The 26,454-nt window shown below is 39.7% G+C and overlaps 1 protein-coding gene across 1 annotated transcript in view; it reads left to right on the top strand.

Moving 5' to 3' along the window:
• Positions 1–26,454, top strand: part of LOC124620111 (WD repeat-containing protein on Y chromosome) — a 480,275-nt gene that overhangs the window by 101,546 nt on the left and 352,275 nt on the right. The window contains exon 6 of the mRNA XM_047146781.1: positions 9,567–9,772. Within this exon, the coding sequence (XP_047002737.1) occupies positions 9,567–9,772 (206 nt within the window). The remainder of the gene's footprint in view (positions 1–9,566; positions 9,773–26,454) is intronic.

The following is a 26,454-nucleotide window of genomic DNA, read 5'->3' as shown; positions in this document are numbered from 1 at the left end:
CCGGTCTAGGAATGGTAGAACGATGGGTTCGATGACGGTTTGGATGTACCGTGCACTATTCAGTGTCCCCTCGACGATCACCAGTGGTGTACGGCCAGTGTAGGAGATCGCTCCCCACACCATGATGCCGGGTGTTGGCCCTGTGTGCCTCGGTCGTATGCAGTCCTGATTGTGGCGCTCACCTGTACGGCGCCAAACACGCATACAACCATCATTGGCACCAAGGCAGAAGCGACTCTCATCGCTGAAGACAACACGTCTCCATTCGTCCCTCCATTCACGCCTGTCGCGACACCACTGGAGGCGGGCTGCACGATGTTGGGGCGTGAGCGGAAGACAGCCTAACGGTGTGCGGGACCGTAGCCCAGCTTCATGGAGACGGTTGCGAATGGTCCTCGCCGATACCCCAGGAGCAACAGTGTCCCTAATTTGCTGGGAAGTGGCGGTGCGGTCCCCTACGGCACTGCGTAGGATCCTACGGTCTTGGCGTGCATCCGTGCGTCGCTGCGGTCCGGTCCCAGGTCGACGGGCACGTGCACCTTCCGCCGACCACTGGCGACAACATCGATGTGCTGTGGAGACCTCACGCCCCACGTGTTGAGCAATTTGGCGGTACGTCCACCCGGCCTCCCGCATGCCCACTATACGCCCTCGCTCAAAGTCCGTCAACTGCACATACGGTTCACGTCCACTCTGTCGCGGCATGCTACCAGTGATAAAGACTGCGATGGAGCTCCGTATGCCATGGCAAACTGGCTGACACTGACGGCGGCGGTGCACAAATGCTGCGCAGCTAGCGCCATTCGACGGCCAACACCGCGGTTCCTGGTGTGTCCGCTGTGCCGTGCGTGTGATCATTGCTTGTACAGCCCTCTCGCAGTGTCCGGAGCAAGTATGGTGGGTCTGACACACCGGTGTCAATGTGTTCTTTTTTCCATTTCCAGGAGTGTAGAACATCATTCTATAGTGTTTTCAAGTAGAACCTTACAAAAACGTGAGAGAAGTTATATGATTACAGAAAAGGAACTTTTGGCAGTAGTATGGGAATTCAAAAAATTTAAAAATTATTTGCTTTGGCATGAAGTCAAAGTATATACAGATCATAAAGCATTAACTTACAAACAGGAATGTAAATTGTATTGTGTGAGAATTACCAGGTTGTCAATGTTCTTACAGCAGTCTAGATATACAGTTCATTTCATAAAAGGAAAGGAAAATGTAACTGCTGATGCCCTAACAAAAATGCCTGTGGAAAATGTAAATGATATTGAAAATAATAGTCAAGCAAAGAATTTCAAAATTATGTACTTTAAAGATGTGAAAGAAGATAATGAAATTAGGAAAATCTATAATCAATTGAGAAGATACCAAAATGGTGATGATTATTGGAAGCTTGTTAAAAGTTATTTGGAGGAGAAAGGTCATGAGAAGGTACAGTTTACTACCTAGTCTTCAAAGGAATTCTGTATTATAGACACAACTCAAATAGTGATGTATGGAAAGTTTGCTGGCCAGATTCTTACATCAATACTTTGATATCATATACACATGAAAGTTTTGGAAACTGTGGTGTATTGAAATGTATTCAAAAAATCCAGGAATGTATATATTTTCATAACATGTCTAGGAGGGTTAGTACTTTACTTACCAGTTCTGATCAATGTCAAACAACAAAAATTAGTAACAAAACTAACGAGGGTCTTTCACAAAATGTGATACCTTATAAACAATTGGATTTACTGGGAATAGATTTGTATGGCCAACTTCTGAGAGCTAAAGGAGGGTTTCAGTATATTTTTGTTATTTTAGATTTATTTTCAAAATACGTAAAATTTTATCCTTTAAAGAAAGCAACTAGCAAGAAAATAGCAACCAAATTTGTGAAAGACTACTTTATTAAAGTGGGCGTACCAAAAGCAATTTTATCAGATGGTGGGAATAAGTTTACTTCAAAGTTTTGGAAGGAATTTGTATAAGAATATAACATCAGACATGTCCTGACTTCATCTTATTCATCAAGATGTAGCCTGCCTGAGCATTATATGAGGGAAATTGGAACATTATGCAGAACTTACTGTCATAAAGAACATACTAACTGATTAAATTATATTAAAGATTTTGAAGATATTATGAATAGCCTACAACATACTACCACAGGATACTCTCCTTACGAGATTATGTTTGATCAAAAGCCACCTTACTTAATTAAAGAACTTGTAGAGTTTCCAGCATGTAAAAGCATAACAGCAGCTGAAAGAGAGGAAGTAGTTAGAAGAACCATGAATGACCATTATGAAAAGAAATGGCATGACAAACACATAAAAAACACAGAATTCAAAGCTGGAGATTTAGTTTTGAAAAATGTTACAGCAAATCTAAAGCTCTTAATAATGAAATTAAAAAATTCTTTGATATTTACATAGGACCATTTGAAATTGTTGAAAACCCACATCCAAATGCATGAAGACTTGTATATCCGAAGTCCAAAAAGTTATTTGGACTGAGGAATGTTACACAGCTAAAATTGTACAGACAACCTTATTACCCATTTAGCATTATGGTATTTGTTCTTTGATATATGACACACCATTGGAAATTTATTTGAAATTCATCTTACATTACACAGTCAAGATCATACTGTACAGTTTAGCAAATCCTATGGTGAGTACTTTGAACCAGTGAAAGTGAAATAACTAATAGAAAGAAATTGGAAATTGATTCTTATCTCTGCTATCACCGAATATTTGAACTTATATCCAACATGAATTACGAATTAAAAAGCCATTATTTAACTGGTGGGGGATCTGTAGTACTTTCATAGATACACCATGTGGCACATTGTGCCTTGCCCCACCCAGTGACTTCATATTTATTTTGTGGAATCACTCCTCTTCTACTATTCTATCTAGATAGTAAGAGCAGTTAGGTTTCTTCTACTATCCTGGGGTATACAGTGTGCAACATGTAAGACACAAGACTATATCTTGACCAGTCACTTGACTTACAGTGTGGGAAAAGTAAACAACACCAATTTCATTTTATAATAACCAGTGTTTTCAAAAATTATATCCATGTTCTTATTAAGATTCAACATGTAGTAGTTTGCCACTTTATACCAGTAAAATGTAACAGAGTAAGAAAGATTTTTGTGGTAAGTGGTGGTAAGATTTTATGCTGATTTTGTAAGCCATCCCTATGAAATGTAAGACAGAAGAACTTATTTTGAAATGAACTGATGTTGGATTATGATTAGAGATGTTTTTCTAATGGAGATGAGTACATGATAACTATTTATGTTACCATAGAAGTTATTGAAAATCCATAAGTCTATGAGAGATGATGATGTTGTTGTGGTAGCAGATTTGCAAATGAAGTGGATTATACATTGATATTTGCAATTTTGGTTTGATGATGATGATGATGATGTGATGTGTATATGAATGTAATGGATGTTGAGGTAGGTCAGGACATGATATTGGGGCATTCTGTTTTTTGCTGAAGTTTAATTTCTTTGACTAAGGAATACGAGGGGCATTTGAAAAGGCCATCCAAAGTTCAAGAGGTGCCACCACCAGCACATATCGAGGTCATGTTTAGTTAGTAGCATCTTTGGAAAGAATGCACACCAAGTTTCAGCTATATTGGTCTATTTCTTTGTGTTTGGCATCCATGTGAATCAAGGAAGTTGAGTGATTGTCAAAAAATAGACGAAAAAGGATTTCGTGTGCTGATTAAACATGGACTTATACTTTACATGTTCCTTGTTGATGGAAGGAGAACATATGTAATGCATGGACCAGAATTCTGTAATTTGATTTGTATCTCTCAGACCTGCCTCCTGAAAGAAAATACTGGCCAGAAATGATACATATTCATAAGTGTAACAAAAACATAACAAACTCAATAAGATGTGGTGACGACGCACGTCCATGTTATGCTGGAAAAAAAGTTGTTATATAATTTTTTTGTGTTGCTTCTCACACTTGACTTTAAGGTGTCTAGCAATTATACAAAAGTTTATGAATATTCAGTGACACTTACTACTAATTCTGACAAAGTGATATTCATCAGATGTTGTTTCTTGTGGTAAACACACTACTCATTTAAAATAGTTTTGAAGATGTTTATCTTACCTAATTATGCATGAGAAACTTCTTCTCAAAATGAGAGCATTTTTCGCACTTGAATCATTGGCCCAAAGAGGCACTGACTTTGTTTATTTATTGATCTGAAACTTATAGAGATTTGATATGATATTTGTGTACCTTCTTTCTATATTTTCATGTTTATGTATTAACTATGTTTCATCTGAATCAGATGTCAGAGGAACTGCTTGTAAGTTACCTAGTTATATCTAGCATTTGATACTTGTATTAAACAATGCAAAGTTAAATATTTCAATTACTCTCTCTATCAGAAAGCTATTGTTTACCCTTCATCAGTCAGTTAATAGGGAGTGTTGGGGTTAATTTTCAGGGACTGGTAAGGTGAAGCTGTGGCAAGTCCACTCTGTAGAGAATGCCGAACACACTTCTGCCTCCTGCGCCACAGTGAAGTACTTGAACAGTGAGAGTCCTGGGTAGGGGGGAAGGGGGGTTTCCTGTCTTAGGGGTCTGTCATCTTTCCTTCTTCAGCCCCAACACTCCAAATCTTCAATTTCATTTCTTCCTTCTCCCCAGAGTACCAAGCTGTCCTTCCCTGTGTCCACATGCGTACGCCTCTACTGCTGAGACCCTTCTCATTTGCCATGTCAGTTCTTACCTTTATGACTAAAACCTATTGTATAAGAGGATCCAGGAAACAAACAAGCATTTCTGCATTATTAAATATACTGAGTTTCAAAGATGTCACATGTATAGATTATCTTTGATATACCTGTAATTGGTGACACACTTATGCTAATTTGAGAGCAAGTATACAGTTTTTGACTTGATGTACTGGTAGGTTTTGATAAGGTTGATTTAAACTTGTGTTATGTATAGATGTATAACCACAGTTTCAAAGATGTCACATTTATAGATAATCTTTGTTATAATTGATGATACACTTTTGCTAATTTGGGAGCAAGTATACAGTTTTCAACTTGATATACTGGTGGTTTTTGATAAGGATGATTTAAACATTTATTATGTATAGATGTATAACCATATTTTCAAAGATGTCACATGCATAGACAACCTTTGATATAACTGAAATATTACTCACTTATGTTTCATTTTGTTGTATGTTGGAACCCAAAGTGGTGAAGGACCAAATTTCAAGAAATTTCTTGCATTATAAAGTATAGTACCATATTATAAAAATGTATTTGATGAACCAAAGATCTTGAAACAGTCTGTGTACTGTGATTTAATCAATATTTGTATGAGTAGTCCAAGTGGACTGTGTGGAGAATTGTTTTTTAGTCAGCCCCAGATGGCAATATGTGGAAGTGTGATTATTCAGTAATGCATGTGAACATTAGTGTTAAGTGCAGAGACTAGTGCAATAGCACCTGAGAATTTTGTACTAGTTATATAATTTGAAATCCAAAGTTGCAACTGCACTTCATGTAGTTAATAAGAATTTGTTTTTAGTGATATGTTATCAAAGAACAAGTTATAATTGCAAATTGAGATTTAAGACAGGAAATGTTTAAATACGATCAGTTGGAATTTTGCTGAATTGAACAATTCTGTTCAAAACAATCAATTATATGAAATATGATGGTCATAAAGAGTGGAATATGAACCACATTTCAGGTTTTGCAACGAAGAACTTCTGATGAGCAGAGAACCACAATGAGCTTCAGTTCAGTGCTCCTCAATACACATGGGGAAGACTGAACACTTTGGTATATTATGGTCTTATGCTGTGCATTACTAAGAAGAACTTGGTACACCTGACTACAATAGGATTTTGCCAAGAACAATCTAATATGGATTTTGAGTATTGTATTATGCGATACTAATGCTTGTTCCACAATGCATCGACAGTATTGAGTAAGAGTTATATACACCGGTGTCTCCTTTGCACTCAGGAGAACCTGGAGGCACTAATGACTGATATAATTATTCGGAAACAATACCAGTTCAGCTAACTCCCACTAGATAATTTTTCTGATTGAAATAGATTTACCTCATATTCATGCTGAAATACAAGCTACGGACAATCCTGTAAATTAACTTGTTGTTTCTTTTTGATATTAATCAATATTTTGTCTGATCTAGTTGAAACTTATACAAAATAATTTATGATAATATTACATATTTAATTGAAAACATAGTTTAAAGTTCATTATGATGTATGTGCACACTTCATTTTGGAGATTAAGCAGAAATCTGATCTCATATCATACGTAAATTGCTAATCCATCCAATTGATTGTAAAATGAGTATTCTTACATGGGGGGTTGTTGAGACATAACAGTCCACTGAAACCCATTTAAAACACATATTTTTGAGCCAATTTGAAGTAAACAGGAATCACTGATGTAAACAAAAGGTAGTGGTATAGGTAAACCTATACTTATAAAATTGTTACAGTGAAACTGTTTACTAAATTACAATTGTATTGAAGTGTATAAGTCTGTAATTGGTAGGAATATTTATGATTAACGTAATTAGGTGAAATCTGGAACAAATGATTGAGTACATTGGTCAAAGTCATTTCTTTGAAACTGAGATGGATTTGTGTTAAAACAGTATCTAAAATAAAGTCTGTGGTATTTAAATGAAAAACCAACTGAAAGAATCAAAATTGATTAGAAAATTAAAATGTAATTAGGGAAAATGTTGTAAGTGGCATGTAAACATAGTCAGTTCTTTAGGTGTTTTGTCAATAATAAATGAAAGACCTTTTTTGCCACATTCAGTGGGAGACTTGGAAACAATACATTGGTAGGAACATTTTCTGAACCATGTATCTTTTGCATTTTATAAAAGTAATAAAAGTATTGTTAATAGTTCATATTTGAGTATTTGCACAGTCCTAAAATGTTAAATGCTTGAAAATCAATAAATGTGTGTGTGTGTATATATATATATATATATAAAGGGGCAGCGATCTAAAAGTAATAAAAGTATTGTTAATAGTTCATATTTGAGTATTTGCACAGTCCTAAAATGTTAAATGCTTGAAAATCGATAAATGTGTGTGTGTCTATATATATATATATATATATATATATATATATATATATATAAAGGGGCAGCGATGTTGACACTGGATGACAGTGTCTTATGAGATGTTGTGCAGGAAGCATGCAATTGCTTATATATATATATATATATATATATATATATATATATATATATATATATATATATATATATATATATATATATAAAGGGGCAGCGATGTTGGCACTGGATGACAGCGTCTTATGAGATGTTGTGCAAGAAGCATGCAATTGCTTAAGTAAGATGTACATCAGTGTTGTAAACATGCCAGTATTTTTGAGTTTTGTTAAAGTAACATAATAATTATGACGTGATATAGAATGAAGGTTCTGAAAGATAATGTTTGTGTTGCTCATTCTTGGTGTAAAAACCAAGTTACAGTGGACATGAAGGAAGACAGTGCTTGTGGCAGCAGCAGATAAAAAGCAGTTGGATGAGTACACCCTACATAATTATAAGAATTTTTAATAATAATTTCACACATAACATAGGCAATGATGGGCATGCTTACCTGATTATGATAGGGATTTGAGTACTGATGTGATACTGTCCATATCCCTTTTTCGTCATAATAAACATCTGTAATCTAAACTTGAGAGATTCATAAATATGTGTTCCAAGTGTTATTCTTATACATCACAGTTAAAAAATACATGTATTCAAAATACATACATTCTTTTTGAGACACTCTGTATGCTAACATCCCCAATAACTATGGTCTTGCAAACATTAAGCACTCCTTCTCCCAATGTTCTGCCTACTTCAAATTCACCACTTCATGATTTCCACACTTGACGAGATACATCATTACCTATATCTGCTTCTCCTTTGAGTGGATAACATGTGAATGAATCCATGTTACTCTCATACACAAATATGTATATGTTTATCTTGAATTTGTAGGTTTTAGGTTATTTCATGGAGGGAAGCTGGTGGGAGGCTGTATGGTGAAATAAAGTCCAATTTTTGGGTTTTCTCTGTTGCTGGTATTTTGTTGTTCCCTTTTCTCTCAGCCTTTGCCATTGTGTGTCTCTTGATATGTTGTTCTGCAGGTTTTCTTTGTGTATTTACCTTCTCCAGTTCATATCTTTCATTGGTCAAAGGAAAGACTGCCAAGGTAATGCCTCTGTGGTTCCACAAGCTAACATTTTGCACAGTTTGCACCTCTGTCCTCTGCATATCACTGAGTGGATAACAGAATTCTTATTTGCTTTTGAAGCTCTGTATTGTAATTCTGATTGACAATTCTTACTACAAATTAATAATTTCCTTATAAGTAGATGTACCCATTGGGTATAATTAAAGTGCAGCTACTCACAGAAGTCCAATGTGAGCTATAATTATCACTTGACAGCAAAACTTGGTAGAAATATTAATTTGTTAATGCAGAACCAATTTATGCTGCAAAAATCTAGTTCCAGTTTTGGCCACCAGGTGCAAACATAATGCTGTGAATGCAAGAAAGACGTATAGAGATATTTCCATACGTAATGGATTAGGAATGGGATGTGGGCAGGAAAGGTCAAAAAAGTGAAGAAGGCATAAAGTTTATTTTATTATTAATCAACACTTACACAGTTTGTTCAATGTGAGTAGTGGGGACATTGATGAGATGCTGTGTGGAACATCAGATTTGCACCTGTTGGCCAAAATTGGAACTAATTTTTTTGCAGTGCAAATGCGTTCTGCATTAACAAATTAGTATATCTATCATGTTTCAGTGCCATATGATAATTACAGCCCACACTGGGTCCCTATGAGTAACTGCTCTTTAATTATAACCACCTGGTATGTTTTGATCTGTTCTAGGTTATTACGGTTAATGTTGATCTTTTCTTTTTAAATGTGTTAAAACATTCATATTAATTGATAACTAATATACTGATGGTTATATCACTGAAATGTCTTGAGTACTTGTGTTGCTCTAGAACATATTTCTTTTTCAAAACTTTCAGAGTGAACTTGAAGGAATGAGAGTTATTGAGCACTACTCCATTCATACCAACAGTGTGATGCAACTGGGATTCTATGCCAGTCTAAAACATTTTGTTTCCTGTTCTGCCTGTCCTAAAAATTCCCTGTACCTCTGTGACATTTTGGGAACAAAGACACACTATAGTTTTGATTTGGATGCAGGTGTTTCATGCTTTAATTTTTCAGAAGGTACATAATTACATGTTACTTTACTTTAATTATGTCACAAAACACTTTATAAAATACTTACCAGTAATTAATAGTTATTCATATATTTTGAATCCAATGTATTTAAATAAAAGGGTTGCCAAGGGAGCCCTTAGAAGATAGAGTTGATAGATTGTTATTGGTTACTAAATTGAATATATGTTCTAACTTGAAGAAAAAAAGAATATTTTACTACTATACAAACTTTATTTACATTTTTTATAGAAACTCATTTGATTGTCACTGGTGGGCGAGATTGTATCATCCGTGTGTGGAATGTATTTGTGCAGGCCAAACCAAAGTACTGCTTTTTTGGCCACAAAACAGCAATTGTCAGTATCGAACTCCAAGATTCTGGTCAAAAAATATTTTCTCTTTCTAAAGATAAAACTATAAAAGTGTGGGATTTAACTTTACAGTCATGTATTCAGGTATGTGTCTCATTTTCATTAATGATGCTGTTGTGTTGTTAAGCATACAATCGAGTTATATTATGCATGTGCTATCCAACAAGAGAGGGGAATGTAAGTGGTCTATGTGAGAAATGTTAAAAAAGTAATCGTTTTGCCCCATTATTCCAAGAATTGTTAAAGATGAATGTTGTAACCTCAGTAAAACTTACCATCTTTACTAACATGTTAAAATTTTTCCCTGTTGTTTTGCTAATCTTTTTTTGTACAAGTGATCTATGTGAAATATAATCATTATACTGTATACATAATGCTGTAATATTAATACAAGTGTGTGCTAAAATGTGTTGCTCTAACAGTTTTTCAATAAATTAGGCCATTTGTCACAAAAATGAAGTTTTCTGAAATGTGACAAACAGTGAAAATGCAACAGTATTGAGTCATTAATATCTTATGTACTGTCCAGCTCTAACCTTTTGCCCTCCTAGGTTGCATTTTTAATTTTAATTCAGCTGTTGCTATTTACTAAATGTCAAAATCCACAAGACATTTTGATTTATTCTAGACGATCTTTACACATAGTCTCTTCAGAGCTTTTATTCTTTTTATATTTCTATCATAAACTGTGACAACAGCATTGTTTACTCCAAAACTGAGAATGCTATATCCAGTAAATACATTTTCAAAATCATGACTAAATAACATTGTTGGGAGGCTCACTATTATTTGCAGTTTATCCTAGCTGATATTCTTCAGCAGATCTGGGTTTGCAAAAAACTATAAACTGGATTTGTTACCTTCAAAACAGCATTATGCAAACTGTTTTTGTGATTAAATTATCTGTGTGTAAATAAGATGCTGACTGATAGAGCCCTTGTGAAAGAACTTAAAATGTAGCAATAGAAAGTCCAAGATGAGATAACAAAAATATTTTGAAAAGGATAGAAAGCTACTCACAATATAGAGCAGATAATGAGCTGCAGGCAGGTACAAACAGACTGGTATGCATTTTAGCTTTCTTCCTAAGCACAAAATAAACACACATTCACAAAAGCACATGACCACTATCTTTGGCCACTGCAACTGGACTGCAACTGCACCTCATGGGATAAGTAATGTGGTTTGGGTGGTGGGGTAATAAGGTTGCTGGGGCAGTGAGGGGGAAAGACAGTGGTGTAGGGGTGTGTGGAGGTGCACTGCTGCTTGTGGGGCTTGTACAGTTCAGAAAAACTGGTGTTCATAGAAAAGATCCAGATGATACAGGATGTGATGCAGTCATTGAAGTGAAGGACATCAAGTTGGGCAGCATGCACACCAAGTGGGTGGTACAGCAGTCTCTTGGTCACAGCCTATTAATGGCCAGTCATGTAACCCACAACTTGTTAGTTGTCATAGCCATGTAGATAGCAGCACATGGGTTACATCTTAGTATGTACATTGCATGGCTGCTTCCTCAGGTAGTGCTGCATTTGATGAAGAGGGAGATGCCTTTGACTGTTGGTGGGAGGACATATGGGACAGGTCTTGTGTGTAAGTCTGTTACAGGAATATGAACCATGAGGCAAGGGGTTGGCAGCAGGGCTGGAGCAGGAATGGACAGGGATACTGTGTAGGACCAGTGGCTAGTGGAATATCACTGTGGGAAGGATAATTAGTACGATACTCCTCATTTCAAGGCATGGTAAGAAGTAGTCAAAACTCTAGTAGAGAATATGATTGAGTTGCTCCAGTCCTGGGTGATATGAGCCACAGTAGGAGTGCTCCTTTGTGGTTGGATGATGGTTTATGTGCAATGTGGTAAGTGACTGGAGAGACAAGGCATGAGATATCTCCTTCTGTACAAGGTTGGGATAGTTATTTCTGTCTGTGGAATCCTCAGTGAGACTTCTGGTATATTTAGAGATCATCACTACAGAAGAGGTGACCATGAGTTGCTAGGCTGTGTGAAAGGGACTCCTTGATATGGAATGGGTGAAGGCTGTGGAAGTAGAAGTAGTGCTGGTGGGACCGAGCGAGGTGGCGCAGTGGTTAGCACACTGGACTCGCATTCGGGAGGACGACGGTTCAATCCCGTCTCCAGCCATCCTGATTTAGGTTTTCCGTGATTTCCCTAAATCGTTTCAGGCAAATGCCGGGATGGTTCCTTTGAAAGGGCACGGCCGATTTCCTTACCAAACCTTCCCTAACCCGAGCTTGCACTCCGTCTCTAATGACCTCGTTGTCGACGGGACGTTAAACACTAACCACAACCACCACCACCAGTGCTGGTGGTCAGTGCTTTGATAGGAACAGAGAGATTGATGTAGCCATCACTGAGATGAAGGTCAACATTGAGGAAGGTGGCTTTTTTGGTTGAGGAGCAACAGGTAAAGAGAATGGGGAAGAAGGTATTGAGATTGTGGATAGGGTGTCCTCATCCTCAGTCCATAGCACAAAGATGTCATTTGTGAATCTAAACCTGTGTTGTGGTTAGAGATTCTGGTTGGGTAGGAAGGATTCCCCTAGATAGCCTATGAATACGTCAGCATAGGATGGTACCACGTGGGTGCTCATTGCTGTACCTAGGATTTGTTTGTAGGTGATGCTTTCCAGGGTTAAGCAGTTGTGGGTGAGGTTGTAGTTGCCCTGGTGACCAGGAAGTAAGTTGTAGGCTTAGAGCCAGTCAGGCATTAGGAAAGATGGTGTCTAGGTGTCTAATAGCAGCAAGGTCATGGACGTTGGGGATGCTATTATGGAGGTAGGTGGCATTGACAGTGATGAGCAGGGCACTTAGTGGTAAACGAATGTGAACTGTGGAGAGTTAGTGGAGAAAATAGTTGGTGTAAATACTAACAGAGAGATAGAGGGGCTGGCCAGTACTTGCCTCAGCTCAGTACAGCTGATAGATTCCAAAACAGAACAGAAAATTTACATTCCTAGCTTTTGGAACTCTTTTCCTTCATCAGGGAGGAGAGAGGGGAAAAAAGGGAAGAAGGGAAAGTGGATTCATTTACTCACAACCCAGGTTATGAAGCAACAGGGATAGGTAAACAGAGAGGGTAGCATGGATGGAGGCATGGTTGTCAGAGGGAAAACAAAGATATTCTACTGTTAAGTACTGTGCCAGCTTCAAACCAAAGAGGATGCATACAAAAATAAAGAGCTATATAGTATAAAGATAAAAACAACTGTGTAGGATGAAAAGATGCATGAATGGCTAAAGAGGAGAGGGAAAAAGGAGATGACTGAAGAGTAAATGGGAGTGAGGTTGGTTAACATAGGTTCAGTCCAGGGGGATGGCAGGATGAAAGGATGTGTTGGAGTGCAAGTTCCCATCTCCACAGTTCTGAGGGACTGGTGTTGGATGGGAGAAGCCAAATGGCATGTACGTTGTAGCAGGTTCCTAGGTCCCTAGAATTATGCAGGATGGCATGCTCTGCTACTGGGTATTGGACATCTCCTAGGTGGACAGTTCATCTGTGTCTGTTCATATGCTCAGCCAGTTTAGTTGTCGTCATACCGATGTAAAAGGCTGTGCAATGCAGGCATGTCAGCTGATAAATGACATGTGTTGTTTCACATGTGGCCCTGCCTTGAATTGTGTATGTTTTACCAGTAGCGGGACTGGAGTTGGTGGTTATGGGGGGATGCATGGGGCAGGTTTTGCAGTGAGGTCAGTTACAGGGGTAGAAACCGCTGGATAGAGAAGGTGGTCTGGGAATATTGTAGGGTTTGACAAGGATGTTACGGAGGTTAGGGGGGCGACGAAAGGCAACTCTGGGTGGCGTGGGGAGACTTTTGTCAAGGGATGATCTCATTTCAGGGGTTGACTTGAGAAAGTCATTTCCCTGGTGGAGTAATTTGTTGATGTATTCGTGACCAGGATAATATTGGGTGACAAGGAGGATGCTTCTGTGTGGTCTGAGGGTAGAAACAATGTTGTTGGATGGGGAGGAATGCATTGCTCAGGAGATCTGTTTGTGGACAAGGTCTGCAGGATAGTTGTGGGAGAGGAAAGCACTGGTCAGGTTATTGGTGTAATTGTTGCGGGATTTGTCACTGGAGGAGATACGTTTGCCACGAATACCTACGCTGTAGGGAAGGGAGCATTTGATGTGGAATGGATGTCAGCTATCAAAGTAGAGGTACTGTTGTTTGTTTATGGGTTTCATGTGGACAGAGGTGTGGATGTGAGCTTCAACAAGATGAAGGTCAACATCCAGGAAGGTGGCTTGGGTTTTGGAGAAGGACCAGCTGAAATTCAGATTCGAAAAGTAGTTGAGGTTATGGACGAACTTAAGGAGTGTTTCTTCACCATGAGTCCAGACCATTAAGATGTCATCTAAAAACCTATAGTGGGCCAGGGGAAGAAGCTGTTGAGTCTTCAGGAAAGCTTCCTCCATGTGGCCCATGAGGAGGTTGGCATAGGACAGAGTCATCCTGGTTCCCATGGCCATTCTCCTGATTTGTTTGTAGGTCTGGCCTTCAAAAGTGAAGTAGTTATGGGTGAGGATGAAGTTGGTAAGTGTGATAAGGAACAAGGTTTTTGGAGGAGCTTCGGGTCGGTGTTGGGAGAGGTAGTGTTCAAAGGAAGAGAGACCATGGGTATGTGGGATGTTTGTGTAAAGGGATGTAGCATCAGTGGTGACAAGAAAGGTTTCCGGTGGGAGGGGAGTGGGAGTGGGATACGTTCTGTTGGGGCTTTGAAGCCTGCCACAATTGGACGGCCAGGATGGTTCTCTTTGTGGATTCTGGGCAATAGGTAGAAGGTAGGGGTACGTGACTCTGGTGGGGTGAGTAGGTCTATGGAAGGTTTTGTGAGGCCTTGTGAGGGACCTTGAATTTTTAGGATTTTCTGCAGCTCAGTCTGGATGGACGGAATGGGATACTCGGTAACAGCTTTGTAAGTTGATGTGTCAAAGAGTTGACGCAGTCCTTCTGCCACATACTTCACATGGTCAAGTACCACAGTTGTAGAGCCTTTATCCTCTGGGAGGATGACAATAGAGCGGTCCTGTTTTCAGCTCCTTAATGGCATGTGATTCAGCCTGCCATGTTCTTTTTTGCACCATCTGTGATCTTTTTTGTGCCACCCGCAATCCCTTTTTGCACCACTCGCGATGCAACATGTGTTCGTTTCCCCTGATCTCAACATACTTGCTTGGTCTGGTCAACCTTTATCTGTACTTTTCTTATTTAGTAGTCTTCCTTTGGTATGGAACATTACCAACAGATTTCATTCTCTTTCTCGTCCTTCCCTTCTTGTTTTATTCCATCTTATTATTACTATTTTAACTGTAGTTATTTAATTTCCCTACCCACCAGTTACCCACTATGTACCCTAATCCTATACCACATTATTTACATTCGTTCTGGAAACATGCATTCACCCTAGCCAAACTGCAATCCCGCATACTTTTCCTCCAGTCCTGCTTAACCTTTGGAATTACCCCTGAAGGATTTACCTTAAAAGTTCCCATCTCTGGGTGCATTCCCTCCTTCCACCAGTCTCTCCTGGACTTCCAGAACTTTCAATCCTTAGCTCTTACCAAACTTGTCCTGAATCTCTACACTACTTCATGTAACCACCACTCCCAACAGCTCCTATCTCTCTTCAAAGTCCTCCATCTCTCAAACCCCTGCTTGGAGAGCACACTCAGGAACATCATCCTAGAAGCCAGCTGTAAACTTGAGTTCCATGCCACACACCACCTGAATAAAACTATCTACAGTGCTAGTGCAACACCTAAGAAGTGGGGTCCCTCTCCCTATCCCTCACAAACACCAACCACAACAGCACCCTCAACAAACCCCCATCATAGCCAACAAACCTAGCCTAGCCACCCTACTCAATCTCCCAATCCCAGCACATACCCCACACAGACCATATCTCAACTACGACCACAGTCAAATGCTACATATCACCAGCCCCAATTCAGTTCTAAACCTCTCATCCAGACCCCTCTCTACTCCAGAGATATCTGTTCTATCAAAAGGCTTAACCATTAGCCCCATGCCTAAATTCAACCACACTGTTCTAGTTAAAGATCTCCTCTCATTCACCCAGAACCTCAACTGGAAATATCACTTCACCACAATAACACAGCCCCCAAATACTAAACCCAGTGCTGAACCCTGTCTAGAACAGTTTTGACCACCTTCCTAAAGGGATCCTCCTCCCCTCCCACAAAACCATCCCTTGCAGACATTTCAGGAATTCCTCACATCCAGTGTTGCCTCCCAGTCCTTCTTGAAGAACATCCCGACAACCTCCAACATCACCCCAGCTGAATCCCGTGCCATTAAGGAGCTGAAAACAGACCACTCTATTGTCATCCTCCCAGCAGATAAAGGCTCCACAACTGTGTTACTTGACCATGTGGAGTATGTGGCAGAAGGACTGTGTCAACTCTCTGACAACTCAACCTACAAAGCTGTTACCCAGGATCCCATTCCGTCCATCCAGGCTGAGCTGCAGAAAATCCTAAAAATCCAAGGTCCCTCACAAGGCCTCACAAAACCTTCCATAGACCTACTCACTCCACCTGAGTCACGTACCCCTATCTTCTACCTATTACCCAAAATCCACAAAGAGAACCATCCTGGCCATCCAATTGTGGCAGGCTTCAAAGCCCCAACAGAACGTATCTCAGCTCTGGTAGACCAACACCTCCAACCTATCATCTGCAGACTCCCATTCTACATCAAAGACACAAACCACTTCCTAGAATGCCTCAAATACATTCCCACTCCCCTCCCACCTCAAACCTTTCTTGTCACCATAGATGCTACATCCCTTTATGCGAACATCCCACATACCCATGGTCTCTCTGCCCTTGAACACTACCTCTCCCAACACCTACCCGAAGATCTTCCAAAAACCTTGTTCCTTATCACACTTACCAACTTCATCCTCACCCATAATTACTTCACTTTTGAAGGCCAGACCTACAAATAAATCAGGGGAATGGCCATGGGAACCAGGATGACTCCGTCCTATGCCAACCTCGTCATGGGCAGCATGGAGGAGGCTTTCCTGAAGATCCAACAGCTTCTTCCCCTGGCCTGCTATATGTTTTTAGATGACATCTTTGTGGTCTGGACTCATGGTGAAAAAATTTCCTCCATAACCTCAACTGCTTTTCGAATCTGAATTTCAGCTGGTCCTTCTCCAAAACCCAAGCCACCTTCCTGGATGTTGACCTTCATCTTGTTGAAGCTCACATCCACACCTTTGTCCACATCAAACCCACAAACAAACAACAGTACTTTCACTTTGATAGCTGCCATCCATTCCACATCAAATGCTCGCTACCCTACAGCCTAGGTATTGATGGCAAACGTATCTGCTCCAGTGACGAATCCCTCAACACTTACACCAGTAACCTGACCAGTACTTTCCTCTCCCACAACTATCCTCCAGACCTTGTCCACAAACAGATCTCCTGAGCAATACATTCCTCCCCGTCCAACAACAATGTTCCTCCCCTCAGACCACACAGAAGCATCCACCTTGTCACCCAATATTATCCTGGCCTCGAATACATCAACAAATTACTCCACCAGGGATATGACTTTCTCAAGTCAAGCCCTGAAATGAGATCATCCCTTTACGATATTCTCCCCACGCCACCCAGAGTTGCCTTTCGTCACCCCCCTAAGCTCCGTAACATCCTTGTCAAACCCTACAATATTCCCAGACCACCCTTTCTACCCAGTGGTTCCTACCCCTGTAACCGACCCCGCTCCAAATCTGCCCCATGCATCCCACCACAACCACCTACTCCAGTCCTGCTACTGGTAAAGCATACACAATTCAAGGCAGGGCCACATGTGAAACAACACATGTCATTTATCAGCTGACATGCCTGCATTGCACAGCCTTTTACATCGGTATGACGACAACTAAACTGGCTGAGCGAATGAAAGGACACAGACGAACTGTTCACCTAGGAGATGTCCAATAACCAGTAGCAGAGTGTGCCATCCTGCATAATTCTAGGGACCTAGGAACCTGCTACAACGTACATGCCATTTGGCTTCTCCCATCCAGCACCAGTCCCTCAGAACTGTGGAGATGGGAACTTGCACTCCAACACATCCTTTCATCCTGCCATCCCTCTGGACTGAACCTATGTTAACCAACCTCACTCCCATTTACTCTTCAGTCTTCTCCTTTTTCCCTTTCCTCTTTAGCCATTCACGCATCTTTTCATCCTATGTAGTTATGTTTATCTTTATACTGTATACCTCTTTACTTCTGTATGCATCATCTTTGGTTTGAAGCTGGCACAGTACTTAACAGTAGAATATCTTTGGCTTCCCTCTGACAACCATGCCTCCATCCTTGCTACTCTCCCTGTTTACCTTTCCCTGTTGCTTCATAACCTGGGTTGTGAGTAACTGAATCTACTTTCCCTTCTTCCCTTTTTTTCCCCTCTCTCCTCCCTGATGAAGGAACAGAGTTCCAAAAGCTAGGAATGTAAATTTTCTGTTCTGTTTAATGAATCTATTGGCTGCACTGAGCTGAAGTAAGTACTGGTCAGCCCCTGTATCTCTTTGTTAGTATTTGCTTCACATCTTAATATGAGATTTCCATTAATCATTAAGATGGATGGTGTCTTTTATATGGGAGGATAGGTTATGGGTAATACACTGAAACTGTTGGTGCATGAGAGCATAGATTCTCTCTGTGGGGGCACATGAACTGGCCACAATTGTGAGAGTCCTGGGGAGTTAGGTTTATGATTTTGTGTAGCATGTGGATGGTAGGGGTGTGGGCGATGGTAGGGCTGAGGAGAGAGACAGATTCAGAGGAGAGATTGTGGGCAGTATCTAAAGATTTGAGGAGGGACTGGAGATCTTGTTGGATTTTTTGAATGGTTACTGTGGCAGGGGGTGTAGGTGGACGAATCTGATAGCTGATAGTTTGCCTCAGCCTGGTAATTTCTGTATTTATAAAGTACTGTGGTGGATCACAGGAGTATAATGTTGGGATCAACTTTTAGGTTGGGAAATGCTTTACTTCATGTGGCTGTAAGATTGGTATCCATGTTGAGGGATTTTGGGGTTTAATGGTTAGGCAAAGCTCACGATTAAGTAATTCTGGAATGCTAACAGGGGGTGATTTGTGAGGGTGTTGTTGGATCATGGTTGGCAGTGCTAAAAAAGGTGTACTTACTTTTGTATCAGCAAATAAAATTTTAGCAGTCAAATGGACTGATGGGGGAGGGGGGGTGGGGGGTTGCATATCCTGTCAACCATTCATGACAGACCAGGCTGTGATGTACAGAGAAAGAATGCAAGCTAAAACCAAAGTGCATCATTGATTGCAGTAAAGGAATGAGTGGTATTGATGCCCATGAGCAACATTTAGCATCATATCCACTGATGAGAAGATATAAAAAGATATGTGTTTGTATGATAGACATAGAAACTCTCAATTCAAGTTTAATACATCATATGCTAAGCACAGGTTCACTGATTTTCATCCCAACATGGCTGAACTGATTTTGAAAAATATTGGACTTCTAGATTACAGTGCTCAGTGACAGACAAGACAAATACACTGAAAAATGTTTATCTATACACACTGGATTGAACAAGGTGTCTACTGTTTCAAATGTTCTGTAAGAACAGACACAACATATACATCAATAAGATTATGACAACCAACAATCCTTCCTTTCAGTGCAATGCACACTATACCCGAGGAGTTAGGAATCGGTGAGTAAGGGGTTCGTGGGTAGTGGTGCTATGCCAGTAGAGTGTAACAGGCTGGGAATTTGGGCTAAAAGGGAAACATGCTCAGATGGATGAGGTGGTTAAGGCAACCACTTGCATTAAATGGGAAATCTGGGTTCAAGTCCGCGTCTGACACAAATTTTCATCTGTTACCATTGAATGATTTCAGTGGCCAAATGTGACTAATGTCAATGAAACTTTTCAAAAATGTAAAATACAATTCAGTAAGCAATCCTTGAAATATTTAGCCTCTGGGTTGATTCCATTACACTGGACCACTTCCAAAGATGTTAGACTAACACAATATTGTAATTATGGATAAAATTAAGGGGCATCAAGGCTACAAAACAAAACCGATGAATTTTTAATATTAAAATTCTACCTGCTTACTTTAAGACATCTTAAATTACCTCATAGAGTAATGGTCCTTCAAAACAAGGCAAATTGAAATATGTAGGAATCCACAATAAGAGAGACAGAATGAATTATTACACCTAGATCAAAGTAACATAGTCATTTCAGCTGGAAAAACTGTACACCATGTAAGAAGGAGTCAATACTCAGAGAAGGATAAAATAACAATATGTGGGAAAATGACAAATCAGTATTCCTTAGGATCACCAGATTCACACAAAATATAAATAAAAGTAAATACAATAATATTATGTTATGGAGAGATGTGTTCAAAATTCTGTTTTGATTGGTCAGTGCCAGCAGATAACTGTGCAAAATTTAGTGTTTAGGGTAACACACTGGCCTAATATTTTCCCTGAAAGGAAACTCAGCATACAATATCCTACAAATCTATTACAGTAATTATTAATAATCTGTCCCATATGGAGACAAAAAAGCTGACAAGCAAAACATGAAACAGTCTTGTTGGATTATTAGTAGGAAATGAGGATCAACTTCAACCTTATTTTTCGTTTCTGGGTAGCATGGTTAAAAAAAAGTATCTTGTCAGATGTTCTTAGGATACACAATTATTGAATTACGGGTCACCTTCATATGGGATAAAATAAGCTTTTCATTGGAGGTTTCAATTGATATTGTGCCTCTTATAAAACCTGTCTGATACATCAGGAAAGTACCAAATATAAAGTTATAGGCATGGAGAAACACAGAGGCAACACTCTAGAAAGGGTAAATAAAATATGAGTTTCCACAACAACACAAAAAACTTCACATACAGGAAGGGAAAGAATGTATTGAATCATTAATCAGTTCACAAAATACAAATATGATCATGGCCAAAGTGCAGTTTGGTGTGATAGAAGTGCACAAAGTATGTAAACAAGATTCCAGTTATGATGTATGTCAAAGTGGATGGTGTGGCAGGGAATGGTGTTAAGTGTGTGAGTCACAACACGTAATGGTCGCCCCTTTGTGGCTGCATGAGTGGGAGAATGACTTGTGTCACAAGACCTTAGTTCTGCAGGAGGGGAAGCAGGAAAAGGGATAAATACTAGTGCTGACAAAGGGTGGGGGTAGAGGGGAGGGAGAGCGAGAGAGAGAGAGAGAGAGAGAGAGAGAGGGGGGGGGGGGGGGGGGAGACAGACAGAGAGACATGTGATGATGGGGTGAGGGGGAGGGTTGGAGGACAAAGGGGCAGGGGCCCAGCAGTTGGGGGCAGCTGTGAGGCTCATAACTCATGGCTGTTGGTAATGACAGGAGTTTGACCACTGAATCAATGTACAACATTGTTTAAGGAAAAAGAAACATTGTGCTCTATTTTTGATTGGTTTACCTATTTAAGAACTGATATTATTAATTTTTAGACAAGCTGGGTACAAGGTAGTTTTGGTTGTACTGTCAGTCAGTCTCCGTGCAGCTGTGTATTGCAAGTGACATGGTTTAATTACTTGAGTCATATTACCGTATTTACTCAAATCTAAGCCACACTCGAATCTAAGCCGCAACTGAAAAATGAGACCCAAAATAAAGGAAAACAAAATTTCCAGAATCTAGGCCGCACCTGAAATTTGAGACTCGAAATTCAAGCGGAGAGAAAAGTTTTAGGCCACACCTCCAAATTGAAACAAAGTTGGTCCATTGTAATATGAGACACAATTTAGTTCGAATGAATGACGATACACCTACAGTAGTTTGGTTCGAGTCGTAAGCTTAGCAGTTAAGCTTTACCAGGTAGCCATTGCTATGCATCAGGCACTCCGTTCGTATTTATAAGTGTACCCTTCCTTTTTCACGTGCTTCGTCTGGTTTGAATCGATTGCTTATTTTGCTTTGATCTGATAAGTGCCGTTTTCTTTGTAATAGGTGTTTACGTCACTTTAAGCTGAAAATGCATTACTGTACTGTGTCATGCATTGTTTGTCGCTTTCTGATAGTGTGTCTTTATGGCCTGTCACGCTTTTGTGCACGCTAAAGCCGCTTACAGTTAAGAAAAAAAAAAGAGAGGGATCGTCTCATTAGCAAAACAATGGCAAGAGACTGCTATTTGTTGTTACTTACACTGCTGCTTTCTTTGATAATGATCAACAAGAACCAAATAATAGACCGCGTATGATAGAACATGTCCTGAACGAGAGTTAGGTGAAAATTTTTCTCTGTTTGAAAATCTTTGCGGCCGCTTCTTTAGTACATCAAATTCTACACAGAAATTAGAGTAATCTTAGATTTAAAAATCTAGTCAGTTGCCGTGCTTCATTTCTGACTGTATCACTACTAGGCAAAAGAATAATACAAATATAAACATGACACAATATGTATATACTTCCACGTTTGCTGTTGTCTCACTCTAGTTTCGTAGTTTATTAGGCAGACAGGATTTAAATGAGATAGCAGCAAACATGAAAGAATACATGGCAAATTGTTTATATTCGTATTATTCCTATGGTGAAGAGAATACTGCATGTGATTCACATTTCATCATGTTCCTATTAGCAACCATCTCTTCTCACAGGTAGGAAAAAATTCAGAACATAGAGTTGGCCATATTGACAAACATCCCGAACAGTCTTGCCAGTCGGATTTTCGTAGTACATTGAATTTCTGCTACATCTGAAGATGAACAATATGGAGTTTGTATTAACTTTGTTGGATAATGTACGAGAATGTAGTGGCCGAAACTTGGAGCGGAGAAAAAAAAGCTCGTTTACCACCTTTTTTTAAAATTTATTTACTGACGCAGAGGTTTTGGCGCCAGTATTTATCTTCGTGCCTACAAAGCATGCCTGTGTAGCGCTACATATATTCAATGGCAGAAGTTAGTGGCGGCACCTACCAACATTTTTCAGAACTTCGGCTTGCTTTGCACTCGATTCTAAGCCACAGGCAGTTTTTTGAATTACAAAAACAGGAAAAAAAGTGCGGCTTAGATTCAAGTAAATACGGTACATGTGGAGGTGTTTGTGAGAGCAGTAGCTACTCTGCAAATTGCACATAAAGGCTGTTCATCAATGACAGGAACAAGGAGGGTTGACACCCTGGCATTATGCACCAATGAGGGGACACCTGGAGACTGGAAAAAAGTGGGAGGTACAAAGGCTATGAGGCATCATCAGTGATCCACTGTGGTTCAACAGCAACTATTGCTTGTCAGAAACCAAGAGAAGAGTCACTTTGATGAGAGGTGAAATTACTGGGGCATAAAAGGTGAACTGTAGCAAAACCATGACATGCAGGACCACATAAGGTCTGCAAAAATTATATCAAACAACAAAAGTTACTGCCTTCCTCATGGAGAACTAGGTTGTATTATACCAACCTGAAGTTCACTTATGTACAGACAATGAGTGTCACTTACCAAATGGCAAGAAATAATCAGTAATCAGTGGCAAAAGCAAATGCTGTAATAAACTATGAGTTACTTCACAGGTAATAAAACAATAGAGTGTTCTCAGAAAGCAGCAGGTTAAGAAATATAGTGCAAAAAAGCACCACATTTAACTTGAAAATTAGGTTGCACACCATAGGCAACTCAAAACTTCCTGTAAACATGTTCACAGCTGCTACAATTGTAACAAAACAGTGCATAATGTTAAAAGAATGCTCATAGTCTTTGGCAAATTTTATGAATCATCTGAGCAGTGTAACCATTATTACCAGGAATTAATTGAAAATTCTCAGTATAATGACTCATATAATAACATCATAAACAAGCAGTGTAGGCAAACTAAAGTATAGATTAAACTTAATCCATTCTTTCAAAAGAAACACCAAAAGAAGCAAAGGAAAATAATTATCAACAAATGAGCTATGACAGCATGTCCAAAGCCCAGTCTCTACAGGAAAAATAGTGTAAAACATCGAAATCCTACAACAAAGCTGTATAATGTAAATTGCCTGATATCACCAAATGACAAAGACCTATACAATTGATAAGAGATGGTAACTTTCAGCATCTAAAAATCTTCAGAAATACTTAAAATCTACACAAAATATCAATAAATGTGTACCTGGACATGTCTCCTTATAAAACCATTAAAATTTACAACCTTTTAAACCTCATATAATATGGGGTCCAACCAAATAAGCTCACAGATCCACAAAAGTTCTTGCAACCAGATTCTTAACCTTATCAGTTTTAGATACTATAAAAAAAAACCTATACATTTCCATTCACAGACATAGAAAACTCACAGTAGCGTAATATAGTCAGTAAGAGTAGAATGAGAGTAACAGATACAAAATACAGGACAACAATTGTGTTGGCTTATCACAGATACAAAATACAGGACGATGGTCATGTCAACTTGCTACTGATAAAGAATTGGTATTTCTTCCTCATTATTCTTGGTACCTTTTTAAATCATCAATGTACAGTTTGAGTGTGCCTAACTGTCTCATTGTTAATGATTTCCACCTATGTCATAATGTACCGTGTAATATTTGATTAACCTTTGCTTGCCCTCTGGGGGTAACAACCAAATGTTATTGTATCATCACTTAACAACTTGCAGGGTACAACAGATCAATTTTCCTTGCACGATTCATTACATTTCATATTACATCATTTAATATATTGTAGCTTCATGTATTAATTAGTTTAACCCACTACTAGTTACTGATAGAAGTAAGAAAGAAAAAGGATAATTAAAACACACACTATTGGAAGTGGCATTAGAGAAAATTTAATCCTTACATTTTGCAATCGGGTAACAAAGCAGCATTGTAGCAATTTCAAGGGCAGCAGATGCTGGTTGCATTTTGATGTCTATACAGACATCTGCAGACCAACAGCTTCCTAATTCCTTTAGCAGTCTGATAAACACAACAGCAAATCTAAAACTGTATGGTCTATGGGTTTCATTCAAAACCTAGATGTGGGTGATACATATGTATCTGGTCTTGAAACAAAAACACACTCTCATCAAGGTTCAAGGGATTTAGTGCACCAATGATTTCGGAAACCTTGCAGATGTGGAAAGGAGTGACAGGAGGTTATTCAGCCCATAAGGTGCTCAATCATATAGGGCAATGAGTAGGTAACTTCTCTCATCAGGGGGTATGGAATTGATGCTCACAGGAAACATGAAAGAAAATAGGACAGATCATGGCACATAACCAAAAAGGAAGAAAATACCATTGATGGTTTGGGGATTCTGTGATTGCCAAACACATTTTGGTAGCTGTGAATCTCTGAAGATTAACTGAAAACTCCAGCCTGGAGCCATATTAGCATATAAAATTGAAAAACATACATAGAAACTTCTCCTCATCAGATAACAACCAAACACAAAATATTTCAGCAACAGTGGAGCTTAAAACCAGGATAAGCAACTGCAGTATACAGTTCCAATGGAAGCCTGCATCTAAATTACACAGGCATTAACTATACTCACAAAATTTAAAGTTCAAGAAATTGTACTGAGTACAGACATCTCCCACCTAAAATTTAACTCTGTACTATGTACTTCTAGGTATTGAGGACACGATGGCTTGTGGTACAAAATCTGTACTCTACAAAGGTTAAACAGTACAGTACCTCTCCATTTAAAACCATAATTTCCTAATCTGAGAGTCCCTAGCCGCTCTCAATGTTCTTCACTGAGCAAATAGCTACCATGCTTCAGGACATAGCAATACTTACAGCAAACTCCTCACTTCACAATGTGCACAACACCAGTGGCCATGGTAGGTGCAGGCAACTGAGGGCCATTTGCGCACATTGTCCACATAATTTGTGGCATGGGCAGTAGGGGTGACAGATAGGAAAATGATGGAAATGAGCATTCTGATTGAGGCAAGGACCCTCATGGGGATGGCAGCAGGAGGTCGTGTGGTGGTAAATGTTGGGTGGTGCCTCTGGGTGGCATGGTGGCAAGTGGGCCATGCTACTGGGTGGCTACAGTCACAGTGGCACACTGTATGAGCAGCTCAGCCTGCAGGCCAGGCTTCAGTGTGATATGTAGCCAGTGAAGCTCTCAGGCAGGATGGGCAAGCAGTGTGGTGTCAAACAGTGTGGTGGTGGCAGATGGATGGCACCAGTGAGCTATATGACTGGACAACATGCAGCTGGTGGGCACTGTCTTTGAGTGATGGGCACAGTAGGAGAGCCATGCTGACTATACACAGCACCCATGCACTTGACTCATCCCAAACAAGTGGTGGTGAGGCTGCAGAAACAGTACTGACTCATTGTGGGTTTTTCACACAATGGCGCCTGACTCAGCGTTAGTGCACAGCAACATCAAAGCTGCACTGGCTGCAACCATCAATTCATGGTGAAACACCTGTTGCATGTAGATGCAATGCATAGCATGGCTCAGTGAACTTGTTGAGAGACAGCCCACACTACAGTAGGCAGCAAGGTGGCAATGCAGCTAAACATGCATTAGACTTCATCCCGGGCACTGGTACATGTCAACACACTGTGTTGTTGGTGAGACTGGCATGACCGGGCAGCCAGGGTCTCTGTGGAGTGCAACAGAAACTTTCTGTAACCAGCCACACAATAACAGAAGTGAACCAAACATGGCTGCTTTATGGGCCAAATGGTGGGTTCTAATCACAGTTGT

This window comes from Schistocerca americana, chromosome 6 (genome assembly GCF_021461395.2).
Source record: "Schistocerca americana isolate TAMUIC-IGC-003095 chromosome 6, iqSchAmer2.1, whole genome shotgun sequence".
Lineage (NCBI taxonomy): Eukaryota > Metazoa > Arthropoda > Insecta > Orthoptera > Acrididae > Schistocerca > Schistocerca americana.
Note: the sequence above shows the minus strand (reverse complement) of the source record. Positions and strands in the feature narration are given on the sequence as shown.